The sequence below is a fragment of the Platichthys flesus genome, chromosome 24, assembly GCF_949316205.1.
Source record: "Platichthys flesus chromosome 24, fPlaFle2.1, whole genome shotgun sequence".
NCBI lineage: Eukaryota > Metazoa > Chordata > Actinopteri > Pleuronectiformes > Pleuronectidae > Platichthys > Platichthys flesus.
Window position 1 is genome coordinate 895,730 of NC_084968.1, and position 15,851 is coordinate 911,580.

A 15,851-nucleotide genomic window follows, 5' to 3' on the forward strand; every position below is an offset into this window, starting at 1 on the left:
AACATGTTTTCACAGATGTCGATCAACATGCTTTTCTGCTCTGTAAAGGTCTCAATGCATAGTGGATACAGAGGCTGTAGTCTCACCATGAGCTGCCACAAGGTTTTTATACCAGTGCCAGAAGCACAGCTGGGACAACTGGCAATATTCGACATCCAGTGTGTCTTCATTTGTCTTTAATTACTTCATTTGACACAGTGATGCCTGCAGCTACAGATCATCTGCTCACTGCTGTGTGTGGTTATTTAAAGGCCCAGAGGGAGAGGGAGAGGGATGGGGTACAGATCAAGGGCGTTCGCCACATGGATGGCAGGAAGCAGAGCAGATCTATAGTATGTTCAGTGATGGTATGTTGAGCAGGGACATGTGTGCTGTGGGCGTTCCTGACAATATACAACAGTGCACCCCTATGGAGAGGACATACTCTATGTGTGCATGACCCTGACACCAATTAAGACAATGAGATGGGATTTCGTTACATTCAGTCAATGCAGCTGAGATAAAATATAATATACTAAAAGAGCTAATCAATCCAGATATAAAGGGGGAGAAACTTAATAACTATAAACAAATAAAACATTATTTACTATTGTTTTTTTTTGACTGCCTGGAAAATAAAATCCTGTACATGCTCTTACAGACTCTAACGCCACCTACTGGCCTGGCAGGCTTGTCTGTGTTTTTTTGTGTATTTGGAACTGAATGTCCTGATTTTCTGTGAATCAAAGGTCAAAGGTCGTGTGGAGATGTTTTTTTCAAACAGAGCAGCTTGGTTTAAAATAATTGTATTCGTGTAAACAAAGTCTCAGGCAGGTTTTAGTAAACCTCAGGACACCAACTTGAAAATGTGCATAGTTGCATCACAACATTAGGGTTAAGTAGGAGAATGTTGTTTGGCCATTTGGGTGAACTATTCCTTTAACCTCACACTTAATCGCCGGAGTAGTATTAGCTTATTGACTCCCCCAACGTGGCCAGAGATGGTGCTGAGCCTCACTGGTGTCAGAATAATGCACACCACCACCATAACGGTGCATCATCTTCTATCGTTTTTGTGTTGCATTGTGTGTATGTATTTCTCTGTGAGTCATATTGTTGGTTGTCTACCTGCAAGCAAACAAGAGGATGATGCAGGATCATCATGGCAGCTCAGTCCACTGGTGGCTGTAGTTTACACACTTCTGACTACCAGTGACTAAAACAGACTTAAACCTAATAGCGAGAACAAATTATTAGCAATTGGAAAGCGTAATTCATTTCAAATGATTTTCTTTCATTAACTTAAAAACTTTTTTTCTCTTACTTTGATCCCATGAGCTGTTACTAGGTGTTTGAGGAGTTATGTATTTTAATGCTCTGGACAAGACATGCGTGATCACTGTTTCTGTCCCTACTAGGAAATGTGTGATTTTGAATTCTCTAAAAGGGAGTTTGGACTCTATTTAGGGGTGAATAGGGATTAGGTTTTGTGAAAATTATCATTACATTGATATATTCAGGGTTGGATGAAACCATCTCAAACCACAACTCCCTTTTGTTTGGAGGTAGGTTCAAGGTAAAACACCACACCAGCTCTCATATTGACGTTGGTCTTTATCATTTTATTATATATATATGTATGTGTGTGTGTGTGTATATATATATTATATGTACAGAAAAAAAACATGATTAAAATCGGCAGGAGACAGCGACAAGGTCAGCAAGCCGAACAGAAAAAAGACAGAAGGTGAGTGACGGGCATACTCCTGCCCAGTGCCTTTTATTAACAAACACCTAGAGAGTGCCTTTATTAAGCCATTGAACAGCGTCGAACAAGTGTGCAAATGACAAACAAACCCAAATGGATACAAAAAGAGAACTAAAGAAAATAATGTCAAGCATTGTTTCATCAGAATCACATTCATAAGCAAAAGCCACACCCTACATCTGTTCAATCCCACCCAAAGCAGACATCCCAACCTACCCAGTATCCCTGCATACTTCCATGGACTAGACAACACAGTATAGAATACATTAAAATCAGTAGAGTATCAAGACATGTCGACAGAAAATTAAAAAAAGAAAAAGGAAATCAGTCAATCAAAGCACAGTTTATCCAGTATGTATATATATATATTTTTTTTTTGTGTGTGTGTGTGTGTTTGTGTATATAGGTGTTTTGGTGTATGTGTGTGGGTTTGTGTGACTTAAATGTTCATTTTGAAATGATTGCTTGTTCTGCATCTACTCAAGTGAGACGGGATGTGTCCAAACAGCTTGGGAATGTTACACACATCCCTGCCCTGTTCCACACACACAAACAGACACACACATGCTGCCTTCCCTCCCCCTTAATGTGAGAAATCCCTGCACATCAAACTACTGCGTTCCAATTTTAAAAGACATTAGTGTAAAAAGATGGCGAAACACACTCAAACTGGTGCCACCATTACCAAAAGTGGTCACACCTGTATTGAGGCTTTCCGTCCGAAAGTCAGTGATGGGGCATCACTAATGGAAGGCTCTAGTTCACAAGACAAAACTGATCCCACTGGAATTGCACTTTTTCCACTCCATTTGGGACACAGCATCACAGCCCCAGGTGGCGTTGTACTTACAAAAAGAACAAGGAGAGGAACCAAAGCCCAGGTGAGTTTCTCTAATTTGAGTAGATAAGCCAATCAGACGGGCTCTTCAGGAATTGGTTAAGTTGCAGTGACATGGTCGGCTGGAGGAGGAGAGGAGGGAGTTCATATCCGGTCAGAAAACGGAACCAGTCAGTCCCTGAACTTCTAAACACACAAACACGACCACACTATGGGCTGGAGCAGGACGTGCATCTGCCTGCTGCATACTACCACATCACAGATTGCTAGGAGAATTAAAACAGTGAGGTATTTGAAGGCCCTTACGTTACTCTAGTACAGTATGTATACCATCTGAAGTGTAACCAGCTTTCTACATTATCGCCACCTCGTTTTACAGTTCTTTTTAAAACAGGGCAATAAGTTGCAGTCTGATAATATTTCATGTACAAAAGATAAGGAGTCGTTCGAGTGCGGAGGACCCTCTTTTTCTTTCACATTCCTTTCTGTTTCCCGGGAATACCAGAGCTAACATGGCTACGAGAAGCAGGGAGCCGCTCACACACATGTACACAGCCTCATACTTGTCTCTGATTTCAGCGTGACCCTGCCAACCGTTGACAGTCATGGTGAATAGCCTGATACCAATAGTCAAATGTCCAATATGTAGTAGGATTTATACTACTGACAAAAAATCCTGATTTTTGATCAGTTTCTGATTGAAATTGCAACTTTGATAGTTGTACAAAAAACTCTTGACTCAATGTCAACTTACAATCTTCTTCCACAGCTTTAAGTCACATTTACGTAGTACAGCTGTTGGTTTGTAACTGGGAGGGTTGTGTCTCTGTTTTAATGGCATTTCGTACTTAAGAAGCCATTCAGTGGACGTGTTGTTCTACTAATTTAACCACTTTTAAACTATTTTATTTTGGTCAAGTTCTTGTTTGGCTTTTTGTTGTGTATAGGTGTCAATATTCCAATACTGTATCAGCCTTAGATGTAATCATCATATTTTCCACTTGATGCTTTGAAATTGATTAGTCATTTATTCAGAGAGATTTGCCATCATGTTCATTAAAAATAAATACACTTACTGGGACAAAAACACCCAACTCAATGTCCACTTACTAGCTTTTTTTCCAAAGAGAATTCTCTGGAGAATAGACCTTAACTTCAGATAGACTTGACATCAAGAATGAACTTTGAGAAGTCAAATAGAAGATTGACTTGATCACACCCAATCACATTTGTAGAATTTGAAGGAGAGGGGAAGTTTTACAGTGTCCGTGTCTGTATAAAGATTATGGAAATTTCTTCTAAACTGCGCCGAATGTAAAGGCATCAGTAATCTTCAGAACAATGTGCTCATTGTTGAACTCCTCAGGCAGGTGGAGCTGTGAGAGCAGGCATGGTTTGAACTGATGAGGAACCAGAAACATAGAGGACGGGTGTCAGGATATTTATGTTAGACGAACAGGTCCTTCTCAGGGGAGGAACAGCAGCTTTTGTAAGACCTGTAAGACCCCCCCCCCACCACCCTCTTAGCCAACAGACACACCCACACCATATCTCTACCCCAGCTTCATCTGCAAACAAGCATGAATGAGACCACATCCTAAAACATTCTTTGTTGTGTACTGAATGAGACTTGAAGCGACGTGTACAAGTTGTCTCCTTCAGAAGCATCAATGGAAAAATAAAAAACAATAAAACGACAATAGTAAAACAGTTATTGTAAGATCAATGCAGAAAATTGCCAATTGCTTCTGTTTGTCAGAACTCAGTCCCCACCCCCCTCCCCTCCCCATTTTTTAAATCATACTTTGTCATCTGTGTCCGACGCTATCTGCCCTCTGACTGTAATATTTAGTGTCATTCCAGCAGGTCACTGTGCTAAGTGTTACGTTTCTTTCAATTCTAAGTGAAATTATTACTGTGAAGACTAAAGAGAAAAACTAACAGTATATTTAAGTTCTCAAAACAACTGCCTCCATCCCAGCTCTGTTTATGAGGATTTAACTGAGCCTCAAGCTCCTCTTCCACCACAAGCGTTGAGCAGGGAGTTTGGTTAAGGAATCCCTTGGTTAATGCTTCCGTCATGCTGTCTTTGCATGTAGATCTTCCTTCAGTGAGATCTCATTTCTGGCTCATACTTAGGTCACTAAATCACTATGTCTCTTTTGAGATAATGCAGAAAATGTCACTGAGCCTCTTTCTTTTGTGTAGAGGCACTCAAGGCCTCAGTCAAATTTTACAGAGTGGAATTGCATATAAAATCAATGGAAAGACAAGTAATGGCAGATAGATGAATATCTGTCACAAACCTAGCAGAAGGCGTATCTGTGCAAGTTGAAAGTACTTGAGATTCAGCAAAAGATGTATCTGCTTCATAAACATACAGAGACAACAGAGGTACAGGCTGAGAAGCTGAAAAGAAATAACAAAAAGAACCAGAGTTCCTCCTGAACTCTGAAATCAGTCAGAGAGGGAGCTGAACACAGATACACACAAGCACATTCCCATACACGAAGCCGGCGCATCTACCTACAGCTAATGTCTGTACAGCTGGTATATTGGATGGTTGGGGCCAATCAACATGGACTACACTGACGGTCCGCTGATCACATTCACACTAATGAGGTGAATGTTGCTCAATAAATGACAATGATGAGTCACTGTTAGCAGTGAGCACTTCCTACTGTGTACAGAGCATCTACAGAGAACGACGCAAGCACACTACACCTGGTGGTGTGTTCGTGCAGGTAAATGATTCCAACAACCAAAAGTTTGGGCTGTGGGTTGGGGGGGCACATAAGATGAGATCAGCAAAGATAGATGCAGTCTGAGGAGAGAAGTATTTGACAAAAAGGCGTATATTTCTTAACCCCATGCCATGTGAGTGTGTGTGTGTAAGTGTGTGTAAGTGTGTGTAAGTGTGTGTAAGTGTGTGGTATCTAAACTTCATCTTCCACTCAACTATAAATCAATATCAATTTCCCCCATATCTGTTTTCTTTCTGTCCTCTTGGCAGAAAAAGAAAAAAGTTTCCCTGGTGTCTGTTTTTGTTCCTCCCTCACACACTGGTTGTTGTCTTCTCTCTCTTGTTTGTTGCGCATACAGGTCTGAATAAATCCTCACAAACTTTAAATCGGTTCTCTGATCTTAACACTCTTACAGTTCAGTCCGTTGTTTGCTTCAGCAAACCTGTGTCTCCAGGCAGGCTGACAGAGGGGGGTCAGATGGCTGTATGTGGGTTACAGGGTGGAATGGTGGGTGTGGGAATGGCTGAGATGATGGCAGGGGAACACAGAGGGAGAGGAGAGGGATATGTCGAAGTGGAGATGATGATTGTGGGGGTCCTTTAGCAGCAGCCCCCTCCAGACTGCCTGACGGGAGTGCTCTCGATTTTTAAGTTGGGTTTGTCGCTACCAGCTGTGGCCCCGGGGCCCATGCGCTTCTTGATCTCTGCAGCCATGGTCATGAAAGCCTGCTCTACATTGGTGGCGTTTTTGGCGCTTGTCTCCAGGAACGGGATGGCCAAAGAGTCAGCAAACTCCTGTTAGAAAAGAAGAGGAGAGATTTAATAGTCAATCCTATCACTCATCTCACAGACCTGGTTCTGGAGTTTTATTGTTTTGCTGACAGACGTGCCGGTAACATATGTCTCTAAACATATTTTATCAGATGTCTGTGTGCACAAGTGAAGTGTGTACAGACGATGCAGTCATAATCATTTTAATTATTGTACTGTATTGTTATTGGACTTGTCAGATAAAACAAGGTCACAGAAGAAAACTGTGATGAGTATTTTTCACCTCTGACAGAAGGTGGGAGATATGGCAAAAACATATCAAATTTTTTTCAGGCAGGATGAAGATCCACAATCTTATCATGATTACATTTCTTCTCATGTTGATTTAAAAGTCTATTTTGCAAGATACTCAACATTTCAATCAATTTCTCCCTACAAAAGAATAACAGACCATTTAATCCAAACTGTAGTAATTAATGTAGTAATTTATAATTACAAGATTTTTGCTAACTTTTGTAAATCAGCTTCTTTGAGACAGATCAAACTGTCTCTCTTTACAAGCAGATGTAGAGACCTTTTAATTGTTCACAATCTAATAAAGTCATATTGCACACCCCTACTCTGACATTTTGTACTCCAAAAGATAAGTCCAGACAGATAAATCTGTAGATCAACAATCCTTGCAGGCAGATGTAGAAATTGTCATCACCCTGTGTGTGTATTTCAAACAATGGTGACTGACACTGAGGAGATCCTGTTTGAGATGGAACCGATAATGTTGAACAAGCTACTTCTAGAGAGAGAAGACGTCAGAGGAAATTATTTGTTCAATCATTGAACTGAATAAGGCAGGGTTTTTTCATTTCCTCATCAATGAATTTGTTCCCATGAAACTAGGAGAAAGGAGCATTACCTTGGCCGTTGTGTAGTCCACTACTTTCTTGGTGGTCAGGTCACACTTGTTGCCCACAAGAAGCTTGTTGACATTTTCACTGGCATAGCGGTCGATTTCCTGAAGCCACTGCTTGACATTGTTATAGGACTCCTGCCAAATAAGAACAACAATATTACCATGATGCTCCAGAGAAAGTGCGGAGAATCTCTGGAGTTCAGCGGATGTCTGAAAGCAGCTATGTCATTATTGTTGTATATTCTTCTGCATTATTGCCACCTTGTAGACTGGAGTGAAACAGTTTGTTGGAGTTGTTTGTTGTTCATAGGTCAGCAGGCTTTATGCCTAATCTCCTCTTTAGACCACATTGGAAATACAGGCGAACAACAGACTGCAGGAACTTTTAGTTCCTTGAAAAAAGTCAAAAATGTCTGTGGCAGAAAAGCCTGATCTATAGCTGGCAGGGTAGGATTAGGGCTTTCTTCGACACAAAGTAGCTAAACGTCAAGTGTTGTTAGGTGTTTTTTTTTTTCATTTTTAAAGGACCCATCGTATGCCCATTTTACCACAAGTTGATATGGTTCCTTGGGGTCCTTGAAATGTCTGTAACACATTTTGGTCGAATTACCACAAGGATCATTTAAAACAGAACCCTTTTTACACTGTCTAAAACAGATTGAACTGTTTTGAGTGCCCAGCCCCCCAGCTTGCGAGCTAACCGGGCCGGTGGAGCCCGGGCTCCACTGTCTCTCCCTCTGGAGACGGAGGAGCGCGTTAGCTTGCGAGCTAATGGGAGCCGGGCCGTCTCACCCCGGAGCAGGAGAGATGATGGTGGGGGGTGGTCCAAGGCCATGTAGTGAGACTCCCTACATGGGCATGGTGTGACTATGACGTTTTTTTCGCTCGTAATCCCATTCAACGCACTCTAGCGTATCGTTTCTGACATAGAGGAACCACAAAAAATCGCGGGAGTTATTTTTTTCCAGAGTTTTTGGGATGGTAGACATGCCAGATACCCAAATTAACGTGTAGAAGCACTACAAAAGTGGAATTTCATAATATTTCACCTTTAAGAAAAGATTCTCTAAAAGAACCTGAAAATTGTGAAAAACAATGGTGTAACTTCAGTCAGTCATTCAGTGACTATTTCATTTATAGGGCTGGCTCCTCTGCTGTCTAGCTAAGAGCTGGTTGCTTCCCTTCACTGAGGAATTAATCCAGACCACCGACTCACCTGATCTGTAACATCATACACAACTATGATGCCATGTGCTCCACGATAGTAACTGGAGGTGATGGTACGAAACCTCTCTTGACCTGCAGTGTCCCACTGTCACAGACACACAGAGATACAAAGAAAGGGAAAGGGGTTAGAGGTCTGTTCATCAAAAGTCAGCCAATTTGATAGTAAAGAGTAGTTCAGGGAGAGTAGGATATTTACATAAGAATTATATTTGACAATGCAAGTTCAAGAAAGATTTTTATGGTAAAGTTCAACCCATTTTAATTCACAGAGACAGATGGATAAGTTGTTTGAGCAACATTAGTAGCTTAGTCAATCCACCCATGAAAAGCCTGAACCAGACAACTTCAAATCAATATCAATTTAAAATATGAATTCATGAAAACCTGTGCATCTTTTTTATTTTTGTTCATCTTGCCATTTATACTGGTGACAATTGTTACATCCTTCATCAGAATTAAGATCAATATGTGTACAGCAATCTCGATCAGACTTTCAAACCGTTTTAAACCTCTCCTAGGCTTTCAAAGTGAAAAATCTGTGGACAGGTTGAGTTTCACTGACAACATTTTAACAAGAGAAACCATAGAAGTGGTTAGAAATAATTTGTGGATGACAAAAGCTTGTGTTAAAGAAAAGTAGGGGCAGCAGATTGTGAGCATGACATGTCTCTGTTGTTCATCATACTGAACTTACCATGTTGACTCAGAAGCTGACAGCACAGTTAACTTCACCTCTGTCAATATTTTTATTAGCAGCCTTTCTTTGTTCATTTTGCCATAACTGGATGATGTGCATTGTCTTATTTTAAGCATCTTTAAAAAAAAGATTAAAGAAACTCATACTTTGAAGTGTCTGGCAGTTGACTGGGGGGGCTACATCTCTGTGTGGGTATATGCCACATTCTGTTTTATTGCTCTATTTCTGGGCTTGTGACAGACAGAGGATTCTTTTGTACTTTTCTCAGAAGTGAAGTTAGCATTCCTCTACACAGCATGCTCAACCCAACTCAATTAGCTTATTTTAGTCAAAACTATCTAAGCTAGAGTAAGTCATGCTTAGGGAGAAAGGTCTTCCATTGCCAAGTCCTTACTGCCATAATGTCCTTGACCATTACAAATGGCAGCATTAAGACTTAGTAAATCAAAATAAAATTGTAGATGGTCTGTATGTATATTACTAGTCTGGCTTACCACTCAATGCGCTTCAAAGTACAGATTATTGCCATTCACACACATTCATATAGTGCACCTATGACCAGTACTTTTTCTATGAGGGGCAATTCAGGGTTTAATTTCCTGGGCATGCAGATGGGGAGGACTGGCATCGAACCGCTGACCTTTTGGTTAAAGGCGATCGCACTACCGTGTGTATTTCTTCATTTAACATACATTATTGCAAAAATATTTTTCTACTTTGTGGTAATGGAATTGTAGCAGGACAACATTTTAAGTTAAGAAAATAAAGTTAATGATAGATGCTATGTACGTATGTATGTATGTAAATGGAGTTGTATTTATATAGCGCTTTTCTAGTCTTGATGACCACTCAAAGCACTTTACACTACGGTTTCACATTCACCCAATCACACACACATTCATACAGTGCATCTATCCCAGCACTTTGTTATTCTATGGGGGCCATTCAGGGTTCAGCATCTTGCCCAAGGACACTTCGGCATGCAGATTGTTCAGACTGGGGATCGAACCGCCGACCTTCAGGTTGGAGGACGACCACTCTACCCCTCAGCCACAGCCGCCCCATGTATATACATACATACATACATATATGTATGTATATATTACTGCATTTACGATTGGAAAACCGAGTGGAGGGAGACAGGCACCTTCAAAGATGTCCTCAGAAGTTTAACATTTGAGGCTACAACAAGCCATGAAATGAACAGACTGGACTGATGAAATAAAGTTGGAACACAAGAGGAACCTTGTATCAAACTAAGCCAAACCCAGGATCTTCAGGCTTTAGGGATCTCTAGGTTACTAGTAGTAAAATTAAAAAAACACCTACAGATGCTCCATTTATCTCCAGGTGTTTAGACTGACTTATAAATAAGTGAAAAACAAGAGTGTGCCATGAAATATGTGCGTTTGTGCTAGGGAATGAATTAAGGAAAATCTACGTCTGCCTTACAAACTACTGCATATCTCTTTCAGCAGGCACAGCCTGTTCAATTAACTAAAACAGGATCCAGATACAGCTTGCTCTGAATGCACAAGCACACTCGCACAGGCACACACGCTCAGTCTCTCATGTGTTTGGATCTACACCCTGGCTCATATTGGGGTAATAACGTTGATTGTGTGTATGCTCACAATCTGCAGTTTAATGGTCTTGCCATCCAGCTCAATGGTGCGGATCTTGAAGTCCACTCCAATGGTGCTGATGTAGCTCTCTGTGTAGGTGTCATCCTGTAGAAAGAGTGAGGGAGAACAGGAAGGGATCGGTTCAACAGCAGTTTGAGGAAAGACGAAATGTTTGACCTGGTAAAGAAACGGAAGGATATGTTTTTAAAGTATGACACTACTTACTGCAAATCGCAGCAGAAGACAGGACTTTCCTACTCCAGAGTCTCCAATCAGCAGGAGCTTGAACAGATAGTCACTGAAAGAAAAACAAATCGGGTCAGAACAGGGAGGGCATTTTTAACTCTCAGTTATAAAAACAATCAGAAACTGACTGAATCAAGCTTTGAAGCCACCCTCCTGACACAAACCGGATTAGACAAACCTACACAACACGTTATACCGTATTTTACTAATCTTTGAGGAACATGTTTTACTGTTTTTAAAATAATCGACCTCCCAGCTCAGAGCTTGCATTTGTGTGAGTGAAAATAAAATACAGTGTGTGTGAATGACAATAAAGGAACAAGTCATTCTTTGCAGCAGTATGGCTCATTGAGGTGTTTACATAGATTTTAGAACAATGGAGCTCTGTGGCTTAGAGGAGAAATAAAGGTTGACAATATTTGTAAATAGAATATAATTATTACTGGTTTTGGTATTCTGGTGGGAGCATTAAACTGCATCAACCTGTGTCCATCATAAACTGCAAACTGTGGTCAGTTATGGTTGAAAGCTCCAGAGAAGTGAGATATCCAAGACCTATATATAATTGATAGACAATACCATTCATAGGTCAATAATAGAGTTTCATGCTTATTTGGTGTTTTATAACATTATCATCAAGGTTGCAACTAATGATCATTCATCAATCCTAACCAATTACAATTTTTTATATATATTGAAAGTTTTGCTTTGCCTCTTCCTGAAACACAAAAATACAAAGTAAAATCTGAAAAGTTGTGGCATATATGTTAATGAAGGAATTCTTTTGTTTAACTTATGTATACTTTACTATTCATCACAAAGGTTAAGGTTTTAGTCAGATTTGTTAACCCCCCCCCCAGCTATAGTTTTGCTTCTGCATCTCTTGCACTTAAAAAACAGATGCTCACAAACACAAATTTTTGTAATGTATTTGGATATCTATCAATGTTATCTATAATGCTGATTCATTGTTTCAACCCTAATTATCAGACAGCAATTCTAAAACGACTAAGTAACAAGTATTGCAGCATTCTAAATGAGTGAGAGCAATTGGGGCAGTGAATAGAGGCTGGCCAAGCAGGTTAAACAGGACCTGGGGTTATAGCTGGGTTTGAGAAATTTTATTTTAGTGCACATACCTGACCACTAGTACTGATACCTAAAGAATACTTTATTAAACCTTGAGGAATATTAACTGGTTTTAATGTTGAGGTTTGTTGCTCATGAATAATACTTACAGGATCTCCCAAAAATAATAAAACATCCCGCACCTGCCGCCACAACCCTGAATCACTGAGAGGAAAACAACCTCACAAGAATTTCATTCACAGCAGCACTGACAGCCAAGGAGAATTACCCAATGAGCATGCTATTCTTGTGTCATAGGAAACTGAAGCCTGCCATGTATCACAGCCTGACACTTGATCAACTGACAATATGTCATCAACACTAGATGCAGCAACAGCAGCAGTGTTGCAATCAGCCCAGTTCTTATTTCAACATGGCTCCAGCTTGTGTTGATGTGGCTTGATGCTGGGGGCCACCATGACTGCTTATCATTATTTTGCAACATACAACACAAAGACCACCTTAATGCACACCCTCATATATTCTTCAACTGATTACTACGAGATATGTAGTAAAATTGAGATCTACCAGCTCATAGTGCCATTGTAATAGCATTACTAAATTAGCTTACAGGTGAGGTTTTTCTCCAAACACTTTTCCTATTATAACCAAAAAGATAAAGATCTTCAATGTTAAAAAACAAACAAATAAGGCTTCCCAAAAACTTTTCAGAAAGTAAAGTGTAAAATTGCAAAGTAATGGAAACAAAATAGGGAACTAGATGATTTTGTTCTAATCAGACATGTCATGATCGTCTGAATCATAAATGTACAAGTAATTATGGATAGTAAATGCTTTATAAGTATGTCAGTTATGTTGTTAATAATTAGACTGTGGTGTAGGGTAGCCATTTTCTTGATAACTGATCCTTCTGATGGAATTAAGGGTGATGCTGAAGGAGGACAAACACTGTTATATTTGACAAGCCAAAGGGTGTTCCTAATACATTTTAAACTGTTGTATAAAGTATTAGTAAATGATATGTCAATAATAATAAAATCATTATCATTACAACTTTGACAGTGTGCCTTACTTGAAAGTTTTGCCAAAACATGGTGGTTGTCTACCACAATTCAGTGGATAAAGACAGGGAATAATCAGGCATTTTTATCCAGACCAAAGTTCATACTGTGTATGTAAACATAAAGGTAAACAAAGATTGTAAGCCAAGGGTGTGGGACGTTAGCTAAGCTAGTTTGACCGGGTTCTACGTGGATTCAAAGGCAAAGCCTCCGCTGTGAGCCACAGGACGCTCGGTGAAACACTGGGCTGTTCAGCCCCGACAGAGGGATTCGGTGTCAGGCGGGTGTCCTCTCGTTTCAGGGCTGCGGGTTAAACATCTGCTAGCTGTCGTATCACCTGACGTTAGCCCCGACACGCTCCGCGACGGAGGGAACCCTGTATTTGTCTGCGAAATTACACGGGATCAGGACCCTTCACAAAATGGATGGTAACCATGTTAAAATGCGACACCAACCACACAGGTATACATGTTCACTGTTGTTGGATAAGTAACGCATACGGTCAACTTTGCTCGACGGTAAATGGATTTGTCGAAGCTAGAATTTGGGGTGAATTTATTATAGGTCTGAATTATGTATGTACAGTATGTAGAAAGAAGACAAATTAGACAGACACGGTCGTGTGAAGCAACAAAAGGCTTGTTTATCGAGGCTACATGTCAGCCATCCCACAGACGTTGCTTCACTACTTCGCGTACCCGACCTGTCGAGCTAAGGCTAATCGTGTACATTCTGCTTCACACGGCGAACAATGTCAGCACTGAACGCGTTTCTCCGGTTCCACAACTGGATCGCTCGTCCACTTTGTCCCGTGGAAGGTCGCGTGTCACAGCACGAGCAGGCTGTCAGCTGACGTCCACGGAAAAACACGTCCGCGAGACTGACACATTAAAGAAGCTGTCCGCGCCCTGTTCGCGAGAGCAAGCTAGCCCCTGTTTGCCAACACTGTTCAACTACATAGCAATTAGCCTAGCGTTGTTTAGGAATGATTACACAGCAGATAGCACAACGTGTAACGATGCGTTCGAGCTGAACACAACGGAAGCGGCTTTACAGCTGATGTCAAACTCACTATTCGGGATTCATGGTTTCACTCTGGATGTGTTTTTCAGTCGGTGACTCGACTCTTCCTTCCTACTCCGGCAAAAAAAAGATAAGACTTGAAGGTCCGGGTCTCCGAGGCACTTAGAAGGCTGTAGTATCGTCTCCGCAGCTGTTCCCTAGTTTGAATTCAATCTTAGCTCGTTCGTATATCCTCGATTCTAGTGGACATGTCCGTGTTTCGTCGCGTTAGCTCGGCGTATTTAGGTCCGTTTTCTGTTTTTCTGTGTCCGCTGCTGACAAGAGGTTCAAGATGGCCGCGCAGGTGCGGTAGTGACGTGTGGTGACGTGGCACTACAGAGAAGTCGGGAGCGCGTTCAGGGTCCGGAATGTATGCTTCTCCGTTTTGACGGACACGGGCAGATAGGACCGCCTTCTCCAACGTGGAACGCCCTCTCCGGGGCTCTCCGCGGCTCCTCGGAGAGCTTTTCGTCAAGTCGAAATGGCGGAGAGCCCACGGATAGCCCTTGGCTGTGATTGGTCCGCTAACGCCAGCATTTCGGAATGGAAACTTCCTGTTCCATTCCCTACATCACAATAAACCAAAATCACAACTACGACTCTATGATTAATCTTACAAGTATGTTAAGCCAGCGGCGTTGTCTGGCTGACGGTGGCTGGTTAGAGCACTTACGGCATGTGTGTACGGTCACATACGGTTATAACGAACTTTCATAACGGGGCTAGCGGGCTAGCCACCATGCTAACTGCGGTGGGAACAGCGCAAAACCCGCTGACTTTAATCCCACGGCTGTCATGACACTGTTTCTCAAACACCGTCAGGTTAGAAGCAAACACTTGGTAGTAGTTAGTATCGGGTGTCCGTGCTGACTGTGTGTGGAATCTGGGGGGAAGCTAGCTGCCTCCGTGTAGCGTCAAGCTGTTGCAGCTGTTGAATTAGCAACGCAGTTTGGAAACAATACCGGGGAACCGCTGCGTTAAGACACGATAACATAAGCATTTTGACCCGCTGGGTGTCACTTTATTCAGCAAAAACTGTCGCGTCATCAACATCCTTTTTCTGTTAACTGCCATCGTTCACTGTGTGTGAGGAGCCGGGGGAACGTAAATAAACCAGCGTGGACTTCTTCTATATACCTCATGAGGTAGGCTTCTCTAAGCTCGACTTCCGTTGCGCCATCTACTGTTCTAGCTGTGAATTGTTTGCACAACAAAAAGGCTCGTAGAACTATAAATCAAAAAGGGTCCGTCCGATCCGTCAGTCCGCAACGGACTCGGAGAAGCATACAGAGGCCGTAACGGCGGTGCGTTCACGAACATGCGTCGAACACCCTGTTGTGCTGGACATGCGCACTTAGTTTGAATACGGGGATTTGTGACGTTTAAGGATTTTGCTGTGTCCGGTCATGTCTGGTGCGCCGTCCTCCGCCCTTTCCACCCAGAGGGTTTAAAGCTGGGGTAAAATTTCAAAACACAAGCACAGAAACATACTCAACAGTCGCAGAGAGCAAATATCTATAGACAAAAACTGTGAAACATGTGAATGCTGGACATGTCTGTGGCTAGGAGCAAATACTTATTTATGATTTAATACTTAATTATAATTACATAGATACTGGACATACATAAGGGGGGACAGGGATCAAAATAAAAAAATACTTTGCACATGTACTTAATTATATTTATACATTTTTAAATCATTTGTAAAACATTCAAAAGAGAGCTTGGGATCTCTCCATTTACTACAAAGAATATGATACTTACCCAAAATGATTATCATGTTAACCACGTCAGAAACAGTATTAATATGATTAATATGATTCATATTATTATAC

General features: G+C 41.3%; 1 protein-coding gene across 1 annotated transcript; it reads right to left on the reverse strand.

Moving 5' to 3' along the window:
* Positions 1-1,727: 1,727 nt before the first annotated feature.
* rab1ba (zRAB1B, member RAS oncogene family a) lies at positions 1,728-14,356 on the reverse strand. The gene is made up of 6 exons (XM_062384459.1): positions 14,027-14,356; positions 10,784-10,856; positions 10,568-10,663; positions 8,226-8,321; positions 7,013-7,144; positions 1,728-6,123 (listed from the first exon to the last, which is right to left on the reverse strand). The coding sequence occupies exons 1-6, from the start codon at positions 14,038-14,040 to the stop codon at positions 5,929-5,931; spliced, it is 606 nt and encodes a 201-aa protein (XP_062240443.1). The 5' UTR covers positions 14,041-14,356; the 3' UTR covers positions 1,728-5,928.
* Between the last annotated feature and the right edge of the window lie 1,495 nt (positions 14,357-15,851).